At 51.1% G+C, this 19,668-nt stretch overlaps 1 protein-coding gene across 3 annotated transcripts in view; it reads right to left on the bottom strand.

Annotated features, from left to right (window-relative positions):
- Window positions 1–5,496: 5,496 nt before the first annotated feature.
- The window catches only part of Tmem9 (transmembrane protein 9), an 18,738-nt gene continuing 4,566 nt past the window's right edge, over window positions 5,497–19,668 (bottom strand). For 2 of the 3 annotated variants that reach the window (XM_031383981.1, XM_031383987.1), the window contains 3 exons: window positions 15,930–16,038; window positions 13,034–13,165; window positions 5,497–6,425 (listed from right to left, as the gene is read on the bottom strand). In XM_031383981.1, the coding sequence (XP_031239841.1) occupies window positions 6,273–6,425; window positions 13,034–13,165; window positions 15,930–16,013 (369 nt within the window). In that variant the 5' untranslated portion in view covers window positions 16,014–16,038 and the 3' untranslated portion in view covers window positions 5,497–6,272. Of the gene's footprint in view, window positions 6,426–13,033; window positions 13,166–15,929; window positions 16,039–16,410; window positions 17,095–19,668 lie in introns of those variants that run through there. The other variant, XM_031383996.1, reaches the window with a different exon arrangement.

Below are 19,668 nucleotides of genomic sequence, written 5' to 3'. Positions count from 1 at the left end.
GAGGTGGAGGTGGCGGTGGCGGTGGTGGTGGCAGAGGCAGGGATTGGCTTTGTCTTTGCACAGCTGGAACTGCCAAGGACTGCAGAATACAGAGAGGGTGGTACATTTGTAGAACTACCCAAAGCCAGAGAGAGCAGCAGAGCCCATGAATGTTGCCTAGAACTGTCCTCAGGACTCCTTGAGGGAAATGGTCCAAAGAGAGAACAGAAGTTTGCCTGTGGACATGCATGTAGCCCAGATCTGGCTGAGGAGAGCAGTCTAGCCAGAGAGAAGGAAGGCAGCTTGACCTGCCCGAGATTGCATGCTAGGAAGACTCTGCACTGGGAGTCAGAGCCTGCCTGTCTATCTGTGGATGCACCTACCACTCCATAGTGCCCAGTGGGGCTGGAGAAGGTCCAGGATCTGGTATAGGCCCATCAGGTCAGGCCTGGCCTAAACTGCTCCTGGATCACAGCAGAAGCCCAACAGTGAGAAGCTCTCTGCTGGTTCCTTTCACCCCCTATTCCCTTAATGAGGAGACAGAAACCTGGAGAGAACAAGTCAGTGACAGGTGTCAGCTCTGAAGGGACCAGCCGTCGTCAACAGTTTCAAACTTGAGTTGCGCCAGGCGGTGGTGGCGCACGCCTTTAATCCCAGCACCTGGGAGGCAGAGGCAGGCGGATTTCTGAGTTCGAGGCCAGCCTGGTCTACAGAGTGAGTTCCAAAACAGCCAAGGCTACACAGAGAAACCCTGTCTCGAAAAAAAAAAAATAAATCAAACTTGAATTGCTAGCACAGGCTGCTTCTACCATGCCTTCTGCTCATTCCCAGCATCTTCTGTGTCTTGATCCTACTTCCAAGCATGACCTGCTCACTCCCATGCCTTCCCATGTTCCCATCCATCTCTACAGGGCCAACCATTTCTTTGGAATACTCAATACTATGTGTAAGCAATTAAGGAAAGTGCACTATTGCAAACACATCTCAGATCACCTCACTCATGTGAACCGACCCTTTGGTAAACTACAGGCAAGTTTAGTAATCTCTATAGTCATCTGGAAAAGAGAGGGGTCAGTGAGAAGGTTCCCCTTGCCTGAGGTCACACAGTGAGTACCAGCAGAGCTGATGCTAGGACCAGAGCCTTGATCCCGTGTTCCTGCATGCTTAGTTAGTTGCTAGACCAAGTTAGCATTCTTGGACTTGCCTGACCCCCAGATTCTGTTTAGAAAAGAATTCCAGCCACAGGAAACTCTGAACCAAGCCTCAGTGGAGTGGTCTAGCTAGCTGAGGGTTGGTCAAGATGGCTGGGAGTCTCTGGTAACCATGACAGGAGGCCACGCTGAACAGTTGTTGTAGCGATGTGAGCAGGAGCCACCCACACTCACTGCGTGCCCATGTGGAAGGGTCAGACTTCGGGTCTTTGCATTCACATCCCTGTCCTTACCCCTAGGGCAGATGTGGTTGCAGCTCCCACTGCTGTTAAGAAAGTGAGGCAGGTAGAGGGTTTTGTTTGTTTGTTTGTTTGTTATAAGGTTCTGGGACAAAAAGCCCTGAAATGGTATGTTCTAAAAATGTTAATAGCATATATCAAATTTTTTATTATTCACTGCTCTTCATGTCAGATAATAATTGTGGCTATTCATGGGGGGAAAGTGTGATGCTTGTTTATTGATAATTTTACACATATACCCATAAATCAGTAGAGCTTTTAAAGTTTCATTTATGTATGTGCGTTTGTATGCAGATGCATAAGCATATGTGTGCCGTGGAACACATGTGGAGGCCAGAGGACTTATGTCTGGTTTCTCCTTTCAGCATTTGGGACCTGGGGGACTGAACTCTGACTGTCAGGCCTGGCAAGCAAGCACTGAGCCATCTTACTGGTCAAACGTGTAGAGTTCCAGATTCAGCTCAAAGCTGCTTGGCTTATGTGTGGCAGAGAGACTTGAACCCAGATGTTGGGCTGTATTTATGCTCTAACCTCCCCACTTGCTTTATAAGTGAAGGAATGATCTCACAAGGAGACTTTGTCCTGGCCCATCTGATGGCATTCTTTGACAAATGCAGATCATAGGTTGGACCCTGGCTGTGTCACTACCACCGACATGGGGCCTGGCTCCAAGGGGTAAGGCTGAACTCAACTGGGGCCCACCACCCACTCTGTCTACTGAATCCCAGAGCTGTGGAGGGAGGGGTTGTACCTTGGGAAGCAGAGATACAGTTTTAGGTTTGCTTAGGCAGCAAGTTCAGGCTTGGGGTGGGGTAGGGGTGGTCCTTCTTGTATCCCCATTGGTTACTCCAGCTCAGCTTGCTCTTCAGCCCTTGTGAAATAGTGCTAATGAGTTGGGAGCTGACGGGACACTTGAGTTAGCTCTTGCCCAGGCCTTCTGGCAAGAATAAAAGCCCCAGAGGGCACCTCAGGATTGTGGCCCATAGGACCTAGGACCTGACACCCATAGGTAAGTGACTTTCTGTAGGACCTGCCCAGTGCCCCCTTTGCCAATGACTTCCATAGACCCAACCCAGTAGCTCATGTCAACTGTTCTGGATCACAGGCTGGAGAGGCAGTCAGACAGTGGCTTCAATTAAAAAACTCCTATACCTTAGGAACCCTGCCACCCTGGATGTTCTGGATCAGGATAGGGGCATGACTAGATTATGAGCATGCTCTCTTGGTTCCTAGCAAGCACAGTCAGTGATGAGAAGTGATGAGCTTGGTGTAGGTTCAGGGATAGCAGGCAGGGAGGGGAGAGACAGATGCTGGCAGTATTTGGTGGTAACATTGGTTTGAGTTGTTTGGAGATCAGAGTTTCATCAAGAATTGACAACCCCCCCCCCCCCAGGTTATTAGCTTGAACAACTTGGTGGATGGTGGCACCAAGGATTAAGATTGTGAAGGAGACAATTTGGGGCAAAGGTAAGTTTGAGCATAACCACGCTGGTTTTGAACAGGCACTAGTGTGTACTTAGAGGACTGCTCCGTCCGACAGCTAGAAAGACAAGTCAGGAGAGTGGGGTCGGGCAGATCTCAGGGTCAGAGTCTGTGAAGAACACCAGGAAACCCCCAGAGAAGGAACTCCTGAGAAGAGGACTTCCGACTTAAATTATAGATTGAGCCAAGCAGGCTGAGGACAGAAGCCTGGGAAATAGCAATACTTTAGAGGTGAGGGGATGGTGAGGGAGGAAGCCAAGGTGCTGTTACTGAAGAACTCCATGAAGAACAGAGAGGATCAAGGGCATCAAATGAAGCAGACAGGAAGAGGAAGGTCATTGACTGAAACAACTAGCAACTGTAGAGCCACCCGAGTCTGCTGGGAACTGTTTCGTGGGGAGGGGGCAGGGAGGTCAGCCTACAGAAGTCACAGGGTGGGCGACTGGAGAGGGATGGCAGCAGGCAGTTACAGCAAGGAGACCCCATGGCCATGGCTGGACCCGGGCCCTGTGAAGGCCAATACCTTAATGGAAGGGGTGGGACAGAGGGTGAGGGTGAAGAGACAGGGAGGCTCCCAGAAGCACCTATGGGTGGGCTGGTTTTGAGCTGACCACAGCTAAGTTGGTCAGGAGGAGTATGGTTGAAAAAAATTATAGACACGGGGAGGGGGAATTTTCAGATCACACCTAATGACATGGTTTCCTTGAAACGGTATGCAAGGATTTCTAGAGTATGGTGAAGGGAAAATACAGACTGGTGGCCTCAAGACAGGATGGATGGCTCTGCAGGGGACACCAGGAACCTGAAATGCGCCCACTTAGCCTCTTACAGCAGGCTCAAGAAGGGATCAGAGCAATTGGGCTGGGCTATGTTGGTTTTGCTGGCAGGTGTGTGAGGAAGGACACCAGGAGACAATTTGGGGCAAAGGTAAGTTTGAGCATAAACATGCTGGTTTTGAACAGGCACTGGTGTACCTAGAGGACCGCTCCATCTGACAGCTAGAAAGACAAGTCAGGAGCTTGGGGGTCAGGCAAGGATGATGCCCTTGGCCAAGGGAGGAACACAGTGATGGGCCACAGGAAGCAGCTAGCCTCTACCTCCATCTCCTTCCCTGGGACCGGCCTCTACCCATCGATAGCTAGTGGAAGGCTCCAGTTTCTGAGATGGAGCCACCCAGCTGGTCTTCCAGATGGGACCACCACAGCAGCTAGTGATCGTTTCTGAACAAGACATGAAAGTTCTGCTCATTTTCCACCATCTGAGAGACAATGGCTGCTCTTTCCAGGTCTTTTCCATTCTTGGCTACCATCATCTCTCCTCTGGAGGCAGGAGGTACTGCCCATGGCATGTACTTTGGAATCCATGCCTGAAAATCAGGTTTGTTTGTTTTAATGTGAAATTCTAACACAACTAGATGCTTGGTTACATTGAAACCTTATACAGCGAACACGTTTCTAATCTTACGAATTTTCCTGTACCAGACTTATCTATGCTGAGGCCGATTTCTAGCTAGCATCGGGTACTTAATTCACAACCAATCCTTAAAACCACCAGTCTGGGCAGATCTCTGCAGTTACCAGGACTCACAGACGATGCTCAGGTCTCTTCCAGGCAGAGCAGCTGCAAAGGGGAGGTCTATCAACTCCAGACTCCCAGTTACAGATGGGGTATTGGTAAATAAATGCACCCATCTTTTATGAAACAAGAGGAACAAAACCTCAAGATTCCCAATGAGTGACAAGCCCTGGGAAGGGCTTAGAAGACTAACCTGCAGCAGAGAAATGGAATCAACACGGGTCCTGCCCAGCCTTGCGTTCGTGATCATGAGCCCCCTGTTAACCCCAGCTGGGACTGTGTAGCAGCTAAAGACTTCTTAGGATCTCATAATCAGCGTTCTGAGTCCAGACCTATATCGCTGTCCCATCTCCATGTCCCAGCCCTTCCCATCCCTCTGACACTTAGCACTGAACTTCAGCAGTTCTTGAAAAACCAAAACTCCCACTTCAAACTGCTCTCGTCTTCAACCCCTCACAAAGAACCAGAGGTGTCACAGACACCTTCCATGCATGTTCAAAGGGAAAACCCCAAAGAATAGCACCTCTGATCCAACATCCAGCTCCTTATAGGCACCTCCTACCATCCACATGTAGGCCTGAGCTGAGCCAGGGCTGGACTCTGCTGAATGGACACTCTGGAAGCTTCTCACTCTTTAGGACACATTTTTCTTGCCAACTCTCTTAATCCTTCCCCTATCTGGAGTTTCACTTGGAGACATTTTGCAAGGAACAGCATTTAATGGGCCTGTAGGATATGAGTGACATCAGGTGGGTACTGTACAGTTTCAAAGGTGATGTAAACACAACTCCTACTGTCTCCTTGTGGTGTGCACACGCACAGGCGGTACCCTGCTCAGCCTGTGCCTCTTTCCTCAGCAAGTGGCAAGCATCCACCCTGGCTTTGCAAAGCTGTCTACGTCTGAATCCACCCAGGACAATGTATTGTTCCCCATATGGGGCAGCGCACCTAGCCAGTTCACTTGCAGAACCCTCTCTCATGGCTCCCCATCTCCCTTGAGATCTAGAACATTTGAGAAATAAAACAGTTTAATGGCTTCTTTGATGTACAGACAACAGAAAGACAAACACTTCTTTCCATGCATGGTACAATGAAATTCAGGGACAAGAGGCCATCCAAGGACAGGAGCCATGGTACTCAGGTCCCCTGTCAGCCTTGTGTCATATGGTCCAACTTTATGGCTCAGCAGCTGCAGTCACGGGGGAGAGGTGGGAGGTGTCACAGCCTCCTGGGATGGGAGTAAGGTGACAGCTGCTGAGTATGCCGGCACTGCCATGCATCGGTGGACCAGGAGCAGAGGAGAGGGGAGCAGGCTTCCAGGTGGCCTCTGGAGACAACCATGGGCCCAGTGGCACCACAACAGTTCCTGAGGCTGGGGCCAGGCCAAGCTAAAGTACTGGCACTGGAAGAAGTGGGAATGGGGAGCACAGCATCCTAGAGCACAGGCTGAGTGCTGGGTCATACTTTCCTTGCACCCACCAGGCTCTTGAGGACACAGCTCCATCTCCCAGAGCATGGAGCATCCTTAAGATGTGGAGCTGGGAGGAGTGGCGAAGACAGGAGGGATGAATTCCACCCAATCATGTGGCCACCTCAAATGTCTCTGTTCCCTTCCGCCTTCCGTTCCCCTCCCTCCCCTCTACCCCCAGAGACCCAGTCACAGTCCCTAGTTCTAACAGTCGAGTACATTTCTAGAGAGGGAGAAGGGCAGCTGCCATGGGCATTTGAACGGAAGACCCAGGGAAGACTGTGGTGAGCCCCGGAGGCTGGTAGCCATGGCAACCATCTAACTGAGCATCTTGTGTCGGTCGAAGACGGTCTTTCGCTGCTCCTGCACCTGCAGCTTCCATCGCTGCTGAGCACCTTCCACGCGCTCCAGGACAGTGTTTGCTCGGGGTCCTCCGATGGATGCAGCGGCTGCTGCCATGGAACGGGCATCCTGCATTGGAAGAAGAAAGGAAATGATCTGAAATGAGGACAGATGGGTCAGGGCTCTGGATCTTTAAAGTCTGGCATGGAACCAAGTGCCCCAGTGAGCACTTCTAAAGTCTGAATTCCCCAAGGGCTGTGGGCTCCATGAGGGCCTGGCCTTGTCGTCTGAAGACCTCAACAGTGTGCCTAGCCAGAAAGCTTTAGTGTCTCTAAGAGTCAGGAGCATTTTCTGGGGCCCTAGAAATTCCAGCAGAGCTGGCTCAAATCTAGGCCTCACCCTAGCAAGTCCTAAGTTCCAGGAGAAGAACTGAGTATTGGCTTCAAGACCTCATGTACATTGGCCAAGGCTTCAAGAGATATGTACTCAAATGCACAGGGCAGGAACTTGTCTGCACACCTCCTTTCTCTGTCCTACTGCCCAGGGCACAAGGTGGCAGTCAGGACCAAGCTCTGCCTATCCGGCCTGTTAAGAAGTTAGCGCAGATCACAGCTATAGGGTCTCTTGGAGAGGGTAGATGGGGACACACACACACACACACACACACACACACACACACACACACACAAAGCTTGCTTCTCCTGAAAAAGAGAAGATGGGACATGCTTCAGAGTCTGGTAGGAGTGAAAGTCTAGGGTTAGGGTTCGAGCCTAGCATTTCCATTTCAGGGCCAGCTGTGATGGTCGGCTGGTCCCCTGCTTGGTAGCTCTGCCCCCCCCTTGCTGGATTCCCTGTCCCCCTTCCCCTCTGCTCTCAGACTCACTTCGCTTCTGTCATCAGTCTTCTCTTAATTATCACTCCCCTGCCTCTGAAGCTCCAGAGCCCGTGCATTTCCTGCAGGACCCAGAGCTGATCTTTGGGGGGGAGAATTAGAGTGGAGGGGCCAGGCCCAGAGCCCATGGGGATTTCCTCCCTAGCTCTCCCCGCCTCTCATCTCCTGCCACACATCTCTTAAAGGATTAGCACACCCCTCTAAGCCCAGAGCCGCCCAGTAAATGCAACTTTGCTTCTAATGCCCCGAGCTGGCATAGCTTCTGTCACTGCAGCTGCCAGGTTGAGAGCAGGGTGGGGCGGGAAGGTAGAGAGATGCTGGCAGGGCAGAGAGGAGGCTGGGGGTCAAAGGGCTGGGACAGTATTATCTGTGGAACATAGTGTTGGGCAATTCGTCTTAAGCTCACTTGTTTCTAAGGTGACTTACAGATGGTCCCCTGGGAGTCCATACTCAAGACCCGAAGTGGGGCATCATTGGCAGGCCCAGGCTTGTAACCCCAACTACTCAGGAAGCAGAAATAGGAGCATAGCAAGTTCAAGGCCAGTAGGAAGCACTTAGTGAGATGCTGTCTCAGGATAGACCATGTTTACAGAGCTAGGGCTGGGTCTCAGCAGTAAATCAAGCCCTAGCTAACATGCATGTGGCTGTAGTACAATTTCTAGCCACATGCCCAAACCAAAAAGCAAACCCAAACAAAAATCCTAGTCATGCCCCACAAAATTCTTTTAGTGATCCGATGTGCTTGAGTACCATAGTGTGACTACTGCGTGTGTTTGTCATGGGGAGAACCATATGTCAAGTGGACTGGCAAGCACAGAACGGGGCTCAAGTGGCCTTCTCCCTGGGAGTTCAGCCTAGTGGTGCTAACTCTAAAAAACCTGGCTTTGACTCCCTCGAAATACATGGCCTTAGGTGAGGCAGAACCAATCTCTCTAGTACAGGATGGAGACTGAGGTGGTCTCAAGGACACAATGAATGCAGAAACTTGGTCAGCTTCTGGAGAAGGGTCAGTGCCGGGAGTCCCAAATGCTGGCTCAGGGATCCACTGAGGCAGAGAAGGGGGAAAGGCAGGCCGACCACTGTCAGGAGAGCTGGCCTACACTACCTTCTCACTCTGCTCCTCCCCAGACTGGCTGCGCTGCCCAAGTGGCCCAAGCAAAGAACACAGCTTGGCTCAGACGGCTCTTAGCATGGCTGTGGGGTAGGGGTGGGCACCGAAGACCTGCCTGCCTGCCTGGGTAACCGTTGGCCCACCAGAAGCCCAGTCCAGCTTTCTTCCACACTCCTGCCCTGGAGGGCTGTGGCTAATGAGTACCTGGGTGTAAACCAGGGAGGGCAGGCCTGGGGTCATCTGAAGCATGCTGGAGCAGGTGAGAGGGCAGCAGCTCTGCTATTGGGTTGTCTGAGGGAACGGGAGCTGGACAGAGCCGGAGCAGAGCATTAAGGGAGTGTGTTGTAACTCACCACATTACCACAGCTCCACTTGGGAGTGCTCAGGCGGAGTCTCAGCAGACAACTCTCAAGTGGGAGAAAGCTGCTGTTGAGAGCATCTACATGGCTAACAGTCTGATTAAAAGGTATTAGAATAGCCACATCTATTCCTAAGAAGACCCACAGATGGCCTCGCCTCTGCCTGCTCAGCAGTAGAGCGGGCAGGTGAATGGGGATAGGGGTGGGGCAGCACAGAAAGTCACTCCCTTTAACCCCCCTTCTCCCATCAGGGCTGGGCCTGAGGAATGCAGGGAGGAAGGGACAGTGAGGGTATGGGGTGGATGGAGCCCCTCTCACGGTGGGGCATGAATGCCGACTGTTCCCCAGGTAACCAGACCAATGTCACCCTGAGAAGCATACACCACATACACCAGGCTCTTTCCCCAGCACTTCACAGGCTTACTCACAAGCTCCTATGGAAAATGGGTAACATCACCCCCATCTTACAATGAAACTTAGACCCTGCAAACCAAGGTCACCCAACTTCATGGGACCACATTTGAACTTGCTCACATCCCTGGATCTCCTGTCTTAGGACTCAGTTGCTTCTGTCTTTGGCTGGCTTTCCCCAAGAGGAAATCACATGGACATTCGGAGAAGCAGGCACGACTCACCCCAGAGTTAGATCAAAGACAGGTAGCTGTGGGTTACCCGTGGGTTCCCTGTGGCCAGAGGCTCACCTCTCTGGGCGAGAGCACCGCGGTGCCTGCAAAAGCCTTTAGTGCGTGACTCCAACAGTGGCGCTGAGGCAAGAGCTACTCTGTGTACTCCAGGCTTAGAAAACTGTACCGTGAGCTCAGTAGCAAGGGCAGTGGGTGGCGGAGCTGGGGCCCCAACCAGGACCACTCTCAGTGCTGTACAGTCCAGCCCCAAGACGTTCTAGAAGTATCTGCTGAATAGCACACCTTCCTGTTCCATCATCAGGGTGAGGAGGCTATCTGAACAGTCTGGACCAGTGTTTTCCAGGGCCCCCAGGGTTCTGAGTACACACTGCCATCCACCCATAGACAGGAAGGTAGGCCCGTCTTCGGAGACCCTGGGTTTCTTTTCACCTGGCCCTCCAAGTCCTTTGCTCCCATCATCCTTCTCCTCTTCCTTTGGTTTCCTTGTACACCCCTTCCCACAGGAGTCTCAGAGCTAACTCTATGCACTGCCCCCACTGGGGTGAGAACTTTGAAGACCCTGTCAGAGCTCAGGGGCGAGTGGCAGAGACAGCAAGAGCCTTGGAGAAACCCTCATTTCTCCCTCTTCAAAGGGGGCCAGCTCTGTACATCTAAAACAGCTCTGTTGCCGTTTCTGTCCTCACAAACATGCTGGCTTCCTCCTTTCAAAGGGCGTCTGAGCCCAGGGATTAGGTCTAATGCCACTGGAATCCAGGGAGGCAGCGCCCAGCAGCCAGGCCCACTGAGGCTCTGCCAGCGCTTTCAAAGGGAGCACGGCAGGCTTTCATCTCCCTCTGTGGATTGGGTTGTGCTGGGGAGGGGGAAGGGAGGGGTGCCTTCCTTTCTTTGCCAGAGGCCCCTAGCCCCTGGCAGGAGAGCTCCTACCTATAAGAATTGGGGTGGTAGATCCTAGGAGCCCCCCTAAACCTAGCAAACACTGGCTATCAAATTTCACTTCTACCTGGGCCCCAGGCTTCTGGGAGTGGGAAAGGGGCACCCTGAGGACTAGACACTGTTCTTTCTGAGGCCAGTGGCTATATATAAGCTCACGTGACCCTCAAGGAAGCCCCAGGGCTTACTCTAACTTTCCCTTTTTGAGCTGAAAGTTAAGTCCCTTTGGGTCAGGAGAGGTCTTTCCTTAGGCAAACACTGTACAGGCCACTGATGGATCCAGAGGCCCTGGCTCCATAGCCACTTAGAAGGTTGCCGTGGAGACCTTCCTGGTGTGCTGACTGTGGGGGCACAGACTGTCCCTCACCACTCCAGCCCAATGCCCTGTAAGAAGGCACCCTGTGGCTATTCCAGCTTCCACAGACAAGGTGTGGTACTCACTCTCCCATCAGCCCTCAAAGCTGCACTCAAAGTCATTCTCTGCTAGGAAGCCTTCCCTCCTAACACGGGAACCTCTTTCACTAAAAATGTCCTCTTTTAGGACCTTAAAGGGGATTTTTTCCCAAAGTAACCCCCTTCCCCAAAGACTGTCATCCCTCAAAGTCAGATTTTTAACTGTCTGCCTTTAGGATCCTGACCCAGTCATCTGGTTTCAGCTATCTTGGGGCTGAAGCCTGTGCACAGGCCAAAGGTCTTAGTAAATCCCCCCACAGTACGGCCTGCAGGATTCAGAATCCAACAGGAGAGGATGGGAGCTGGGAGCCACAGGCACCTATGCCTGGACACCATGCAGAATAACAGGAAGTCAGGGGATGGAGCAGAGATGCCATGTAATGAGAGCACAGTGCTTTCTGGCCCACTCTGAGGGTACTGGATGAGACTCTTTCTGCCCCTCCATCCCCCTCCACTCCCAATCCCTGAGTTTGGGGTCAAGCAGAGCAAGATGACTTCAGGTCACAGTCTCCAAGAAACTACATCATTTTTATGACCCTTTGAAACCTTAGGTGGGAGACAGCAATGTCCTACTGCCTGTCCTCGACAGATGGGGAATGAGCTCATAAACTCTGGCTTAAATCTGCCAGTGACGGCCTGCTGCAACCCCTTCTATGGCCAGACAGCAATACTTAAGACTCCTTCCCACCAGGCCAATCCCTCAGGCAGGGAGAGCCTACTGTGATTCCACATCCTCGAGGCTCCCCACAGATAGGCTCTCTTAGGACGAGAGGCCTAGGCTCAGACGTACAGACGGCAAGTCACCCTTCCCCTGGCTCCATATCTAGGACGGGATGGCAGGAGACATGGCAAGGCCATGCCCAGGAGCCATGCATTCCTTGGGAATCATGGCACGAGCTATGTAATCATCGGCTGCATCTCTCAATTACTCCCCAGGCCAGGACTGCAATTACCACCTTAGCCCTAATCACCCCGTGTTTATTAGTGATGCTCCTCTCCTATCAGAGCTGCGATTACTCTACATTAATAACTGGGTAGGCAAGAGAGCTTTCCTCTCAAGCAAGACCACCCAACTGCCAGGGCCACTACCTCCCTAGTCACACCTCCAGGGCGGGGTGAGGCTTGTCACCTCTGCTCCACCTTAGGCCAAATCCGTGGCAGCAGGAGGCTGGTGGGCTGCAGGCTCCCAATGCCTGCCTGCCTGCCTGTCTTTATCCTCACTGTCTGGGCTGGCCCAGACCCTACCACCTGAGAAGCTCCACATAGACTCTGAGTGTCGGGGTCCTCATTTGGATTTGAGTTTTTCTTTCTTTGTCTCCAAGGTAGAACTTTAAAACCTCTCAAACTGTAATCGCTTAGGCAGCTTGGCCTAGGCCTGGTCACCTCCAGTGACCCACAATATAAAAAGGCAGGCCTCCTCTTTATCATCAACCGCGTGAGGACATACCTATCACAGTCCTGTTACATCCCACTCCAACCTGTGGGTGGGCCCTTCTGCACCCCAGGGCAAGCTCTTCTTTATATACATCAGAAGGCAGCTGGCATGGGACACATTTTTTTTTCTTCTTTAAAGTAGCCATCTTCTAGTTTCTTTAGTGAAATCTCCCAGGAACCAGTTGACCACAGCTGAGGCACACTCCTGCCATGTGCTCATCTGCACACACCTAGGTTCCAGTACCGAATCCCCACTCCGCTGACAGACAGTACCTTCCAGCAATGAGGCAGCAGGGATGATGTCGCTCAGACAGGTATGTGAGCTTCCTCGTACAGTGCTTCCTCTTTGCTTACCGTATGAAATCAAAATTCTTTAGTCTGACACTCAAGGCCTCCATTAATCTGGCTGAACTTCCCGGGCAGTTCTACTCGACATCACCCCTATCCTAAGAAATCCAAATCCTGCATTTGTACATGGCTGTGCTGGTCCCCACCCACCTGGCCCCTCTAGCTTCTGAGGTCCTCCTCTGCCACCAGCCCCCAAGGCCAAGCTTTGAACTGAAGCACTTGACAGATGCTTGTAGGATCCCTGAACAAAACCTGCCGACTCCGAGTCCTCCGTATACTAGACCCCAATCTGAGCAGGCAGCATGCCGTGTGTCCCTGGGTGCATCGCCCTCCTCCAGCCCGACTCTTTAGCCCAGCCTAGTAGCACCATGTACTGAGGCTGCCTGGTGCCAGGTGTCAGGGAAGCTCAGAGCCACCGCCTACCGAATCTGGAGGGGCAAAGGGCAATTTGTTGCTGTAGCTTGGTGAAGTATGAGAAAATGGACAGGGAGAAGCAACCGAAAGATGGCAGGGGTGGAAAGGCGGGGCACCCTGCTTTAGGGTTTAGCCCAGAGAGCTAAGGTTACCTCATTCTCCTCCTCATTGTGCAGCTGCTCGGTATAGGCATCTGGCTTTCGGATGAGAGGGTCCACCAGCATCAGGAAGGCCATGTAGAGTAAGAGGGCCCCCACCACAGACAGGTAGATGACGATAATGACCTACGGAAGACATCAGCCTTGTTCAGTGACCCAGCGTCCAGAGTCAGGATCCCATTTCTAGTCTTATATCCACCCTGGCTACCATCAAGTTAGAGACTAGTACTAGGAGGTTGTGTGGGCCTGGATGGAAGGGAGGGTGACCTACACCACAGGCTCTGTGCTGGCCCGAGACAGTTCAATGACAAGGAACATTCCAGCAGGTGCCAAGATTTCAGAAGAAGCAGCTTGCTGCTAGGTACCTGAGAAACTCTGAGGTGATGTGAGAGGCAGGGGCCAGGGTTATACAAGAGCCTATATCAAAGAATAGAGATTCATGAGAAACTAGACCAGAGCAAGGAGGACCAGCTGAGGAGGGCAGAGAACAGAGACCAAATAGAGTAAGCCTAGGAATCCAGGCTGGGCTCACTGTAGGTACAGGATGGGAGGGGGCAGCTTGTGTTCTGAGAGGGTGTGCTGGTCCATGCTTAGTGCATCATTAGGCATGGGGGAGGAGAGGGGATGGGAGAAAAGCAAGAGGCCACATCCTGAGGGCTGAGGGAGGGGAAGATGACTACTTCACTCATCTCCCACGTATGGAGTCTCCTAAGCAAGAGTAATTGTGTCTTCTGGCAAGGAAGACACAGGCCAGCAAGATAACCGTGTGGCCCCACATGTGGAGAGGTCTGACTCTCATAAGTTGTTCTGTGTGTGCTTCAAACATGTGCTGTGACATGTACCCCGACCACAGACAGAACAAATGTAATCAAAACCATTTAAGGGGCAGATTCAATAAGACTAATTCAGTGTGATGTGTGGGTACTGGAAGCCCCTACGTGACATTCAGTGCTCATGGACTCTCTACCAAGTCACCAATTCCTCAGTTATTAAGGCCACTGAAGCACTTCCACTCAGCCTGAAATGCCCCAGATGGGCTGTGACCGCCATCCTGGAACCACAGATCCATAGAACTCACCCAGGGCCCTGAGACTAGCAGATGAAATGTCAGAGACGAAACATGGACCTGGCTTTGCTGGCTATACCTTAAAAGCTTTTTCTACCCACCCAAAATGCCTAGCTATTGCTGGGTTCTGATCCAGCCACCGATGGCCCTGACTGTAAAAAGGGGTTCAAAAACAAACCAATCAATGCTGGGGGCCAAGAAGATGGCTCAGTGAAGTGATTGCTCACATGAGGATACAATTTAAATTTCCTAGAACCCACATTCAAAAAATTGCCAGTAACGATGGTGTGTGGCAATGTGCTCAGTGTGTGGAGTGGACACAGGGTTTCCTAGCCAGCCAATTCGGCTGAAATAGTAACCTCCGGGTTCTGTCTCAAAAAACAAGGTAGAAAGCAACTGAGGAAAACACTCAAAGTTCACCCCTCGCTTCCACACGGACATGTATACACATAGAGACTAGAGAACCTCAGGATTTTTTACCCTGATTCTCAGCTTTGTCAAAAGCCACGCTCTGCTGGACCCACTTCCTCCTAAACTAGGGCAGCAGTAGCCTACACCCAAGATGGGGCAAGGAGAGGGGAAGCTGTACACATGCTTAGGGCTTCTAGGAAGAGCAAACTACAAGGGATTCAGAGCCTGTGCTGATACAGTCCCCACGCTGGGAGCACCTTCCCTTCCACACAGGGAGGAGGTGACACTGGGCTCTGAACTGAAGGTCCTGGGCATCTGGATGCTCTCTAGAGGGTGGGACCTATGAAGGAAGTCAGAACCATCAGGAGAGGTACCAGAGAGACTGCCCCAGGCAGGAGGGTGGACACAGGGCAACCTGCCCAGCCCGACAGGGCTAGGGGATAACACAGCCATTTTCCACATAAATGGGGGAATACAGGGAGTTACAGTCCAGAAAGGTCCACAGCTCCCAAGGACAGGTAGGGACAGTGTGAAGACGAGCTCCCCTCTAAACATGCCTCAAAAGCAGGAGCCAAGGAAGAATCTGGTATCTTTAAACTCAGGTGAATAATTTCTGATGTTATTTCTCTGCTTGGTTATTTCTTGTCAGAGGGTGGTTGGCTTCATGGCCTGTAGACAGGTCTGAGCCCTGCCTTATGGTAGAAGGATGCACAAGGGCTTTGGAGCACCCTTCTCCATATCTATCACTGTCTTCAATTCACCCGTGGTTAACACGGGCGAGGTTCAGGAAAAAGTAAAAGATCCCGAGTCTCATATCCAATACCCTATGTGCTCATGAAGGCTTTCTCAAAGGAGGGGAAGAGCATTTTAGATAATCTGCAAGCTCCCTTGGAGTCTACCTCTACTCCTAGCACCACGCATTGTATCCTGACAGTCAGGCACCCAGAGGAGATGTGCTCCATGCCCTCTCTATAACAGCAGTTCTCAACCTGCGGGTCATGATGCCCTCGGGGGTCACATATCAGATATCCTGAATATCAGATACTTACATTAGGATTCGTAAAAGTCATAACTCTATGATACTTCATACAGTTATGAAGTATCAATGGAATAATTTTATGGGAGGGGAGGGGGGTTTACCACAACATGAGGAACTGTATTAAAGGGTCGCAGCGTTAGGAAGGCTGGGAGCTGCTGCTCTGGAAGGAAAATGGCGCCTCAAGCAAAGCTCTTGCTCTCGCTGCACAGGAGTCCTGCAGCGATGTCAGAAGCCCCACCCCCACTCCACCCCCACCCCACCCAAAATGTAGGAACCAGGTCCCTTATCTGCACGAGGCTTTGGAATATTAAAAAGAGAACAGAAATCATGGGATGAGACCCACGTGGATGCAGCCCCCTAACCCACAGCGGTACCTTGATGGTTGTGGTGCTGCGCTCCTCGTACCTACACTCGCAGAGCAGGCAGTAGGCTTCCACATCGTGGCCAGGCACTGGCATGGGCTCCACCACATGAAGGCAGTTGCTGCAACACAAACAGATAGGGCTGTCCAAAGGGTCCTACACCCGGAGGTCCAGGGACAGCTAGCAGGCATAAGCCCATTGGTGGGAGCTCCCCGGGAAGGGCTTTCCTAGACAACAGCGCCCTTCCTGGCCACAAAACTCATCAATGGTCCTAAAGCCCTGCCCTCAGCTGCCTTCTCTTGGGCTATTTTTCCTGGCAGCTTCATCTGTTCTAGCAGGTTGCACAAAACTCATGGGTCTCCAATCCAAATGTCCCATCAGCCTTCTAGAACTCTTCAGGCCCATTGATGACGAGGCTCACCACCTAACTGCCCCAAAGGAGCCCTAATCCCTACATCCATGCACTTTGACCCCAGTCATCAGTCCCGCATACCAGCTGTGGGATCTGTCCTTCTGAGATGGGGGTGACAGACAGGTAATTTGCAGAGCCTCTTCTGCCAGTCAAGTCAAACCTGGGAGTCACCTGGGACGGTATGCTTTCTTCAACCTAAAAATCTATCAAATAACCAGGATTGCACTTCTTAAAGAATCTAAAATATCTGAAATCCACTATATTTATTCCTTGCCACTGGCACTTCTCAGCTGGAGCTCTCGTGATCTTTCTCCGGCAAATGTTTATGTCTTTTCCTAGCTCCTTTGCCTTTAGTTTGGCCCTGCCTAGAACCACCTTCCCATGGTAGCCAAGGGACAGCACCAAGGGACCCCACCAAACTAGGATTCCTGTCACATCCTTCTTCAACTTAAAACCATCCTGTCACATCCTTCTTCAACTTAAAACCAATCAGTGCCTCCACAGCTCCTCCAATGCCCAGACAGACAGACTGCCCTGTATGTCCTTACCACAGCCCAATCTGCCTATCCCACCTTCTCCAGTCGGATGATTCAGCCCTAAGGTCTGACCACCCACCCACCCACACTCCCATTCCCTACCTCATCCCCACCACACAGCTCTTAATCCTTGACTTGGACTCTTCTACCCAACAGACGTGAAGTTCCACGCAAACACAAGTTATATCTTGCATGTGTGCATATCTCGTGTGCTGAGCGCGAGGCTGGCCAGGGCTCAGCAGGTGCCAACTATATCAGAAGCTGAGAGTGAGCTGGACTGGGTATAAGTCTCCCTCTCCTACTGAGTCTGTGACGTCAGTGACTTACTTAACCTCCCTAGGCCTCAGTCTTTCCACTGATGATGCAAGCTAAGCTTGATCGGTGTCTTTTAAACTGTGCCCCTTGGGCAGCGCTGAAATACTGTGTAGGAGGCAGGCGGTGGTAAGGAAGGGTTTGCGGGGCCTCTCAGCCAGCCCCATTCTGACTGCATACCCCACACAGCTTGTGTTTCCCTGATAGACTGTGTTTGGAGAAGGATCCTACTTTATTTAACAACTCAACCTTGAGACCTGTCTATGCAACATTTCTCAACAGGCCCACCAAGAAGGGCCATTTCACATGCATGTGATTATATTCTTTCAACACTAGAAGACAGAAATCCAGCAACATACTAATATGACACTGGGTGCCAGCCTCAGTCTGAACGCCAGCATAGGGCACTGGACCTAAAAGACTCAAAGAGATCTCTAATTCTAGCCCTGGCACTAAGATGCCAGGACCACGTCAATCTCCGCTCCAGTGGTCTCCAAGTAAACCCAGGATGGCTCTCAGGCAGGCTCAGGGCTGCCGGGCCCTAGAATCCTGGGGTCTTACCCCCAAGTTTCAGTCTCTGCCCAGCACCCTTAAGGGAAGGAACTGCTCTGTCATAAGGTTCTTAATGTGAGACTGTTCATCAGACAGCCCCCAAGGCTGCTTCTAAAGGGAAGGGATAAACTACAGCTTGGAAGTTGTAGGCAGGATCCCATCCTCTGGGCAACCAAGCTTGGGTTTTCAGATTGTAGTATACCCCCAGAGCGCTGCTAAAATTTGCCAGTAGCAGGGTCTGCTTGCGTGAAGGAAGTGCGGTCAGTATAGTGTCTCTGCCAAGGAGAGGAGTCCACTGGGGTCGCTCCCAGACCGCCATTATTTTAATGCCATCATCAGGTCAGAAGACACACAAGGATTAGGCGAGTGCTTTAAGGAGAAGAACACACTTCCCAGGGCTATAGAATAATTTGATTATGTAATCTCTAGGAAGGAGGCTAATATATCATTATTAATAACATCAGCTAACATTTTTGTCAGCATGTGCAGTATCATCCTGAGGGATAAATTCACATAAATACATACACTTCACACTCAAAATATTACCATACTTTATACTCCTAAGGAGATCAAAGGTGGGGCTGGAGAGATGGCTCATCCCTTAAGAGCACTGGCTGCTCTTTCACAGGACTCAGGCTTGATTCCCAAGGGCCCTCTTTTGGCCTCCGCAGGTACTGCATGCATACAGTAAACAGACAAGTAGGCAAACACCCCCCCCCCCCCACACACACACACATGAATTCAAAAAGTAAATCAAAGTACAGTGGAGATTAAGTAATCTGAAACAAATGGCAAAGGCAGACTGGGACCCAGGAAGGGTGGTTCGAGAGTCTATGCATCCACATAGAATGTCTCTCAGAAGCTGCTACCCAGAAGTTTGAAAACAACCAGCCTGAAAACTCTCAAACGCCCTTTGGATCAATGGCATTGTGAGCACCCCAAGGACTCCAAGCAAAGGTTACTCCTCCACCACTACCATATTTGCTGAATCAAGTCTCGGCAGGAGAGTGCCAGGACTGGGTATTTTCTCAAAGCTCACCTAGTGAGCTTTTGAGGTCCAGGTGGCAGCTACCTTGGCCCACCCCCATTCAAGGCCTAGGTTGTGGCCTTACCCGGCCTGTCCTCTGATGTCTTTAAGGATGAAGTTTCCCATCCTAAAACGACCAGCACTGGAAATGCTGGAAATGGCTTTTAACCCACACTGAGGTCCATTCTCCCGAAGCATCATCCACCGGCCCTACTTCTACACTAGGGACACCATCCCAAGCCTTTCCGGTTCCGATCCCCAAATCCTTCCCCTCGGCATGACAGCCCTTCTCCGTCTTGAACATCCACTGAATGTGTCTCCAGATCTCTCTCTCTTCCCAATCATTCTAGCTCCTTAAATTATTCCTTCTAGAACATTGTGTTTATACTTCCTTTCACTGGTTTTCTTTACCTGAATGAATCCTTGGTCATTCAGTGTTTTTTTGTTTTTGTTTGTTTGTTTGTTTTTAAGTAAGGAATGGAAGGAAATGAAGTCAAGACCAGAGACATGAGGAACATAATGTAAGATCTTTGGACGTAGGCCTATGCAATTATACAACAGGAAGAAGATCTACTCTTTTTTTACCTTAGATGGTTGCTTGAGACAAACAGAACACACAGGTAGAGAGCTTTGCAAAAGTATACACTACACACACCTACCTTGTCTCTACTACCATCCCACATGTATCAACAGAGATTTAAATTCAAAGCAAACTAACAAAACCCGGCCTCCTCAGCTGGGATTCAAGATACCTGGATTTTGTTATCAAATGGTCAAGGACAAAATATTCCTTTGTAGGCTCTCCACAGAAATAGGTAACTTATCTCTAGAATAACAAATCTAGGGCTCAGCGGTTAAGAGCACTGACTGCTCTTCCAAAGGTCCTGAGTTCAAATCCCAGCAACCACATGG

The sequence above is a fragment of the Mastomys coucha genome, unplaced genomic scaffold (assembly GCF_008632895.1).
Source record: "Mastomys coucha isolate ucsf_1 unplaced genomic scaffold, UCSF_Mcou_1 pScaffold1, whole genome shotgun sequence".
Taxonomy (NCBI): domain Eukaryota; kingdom Metazoa; phylum Chordata; class Mammalia; order Rodentia; family Muridae; genus Mastomys; species Mastomys coucha.
Note: the sequence above shows the minus strand (reverse complement) of the source record. Positions and strands in the feature narration are given on the sequence as shown.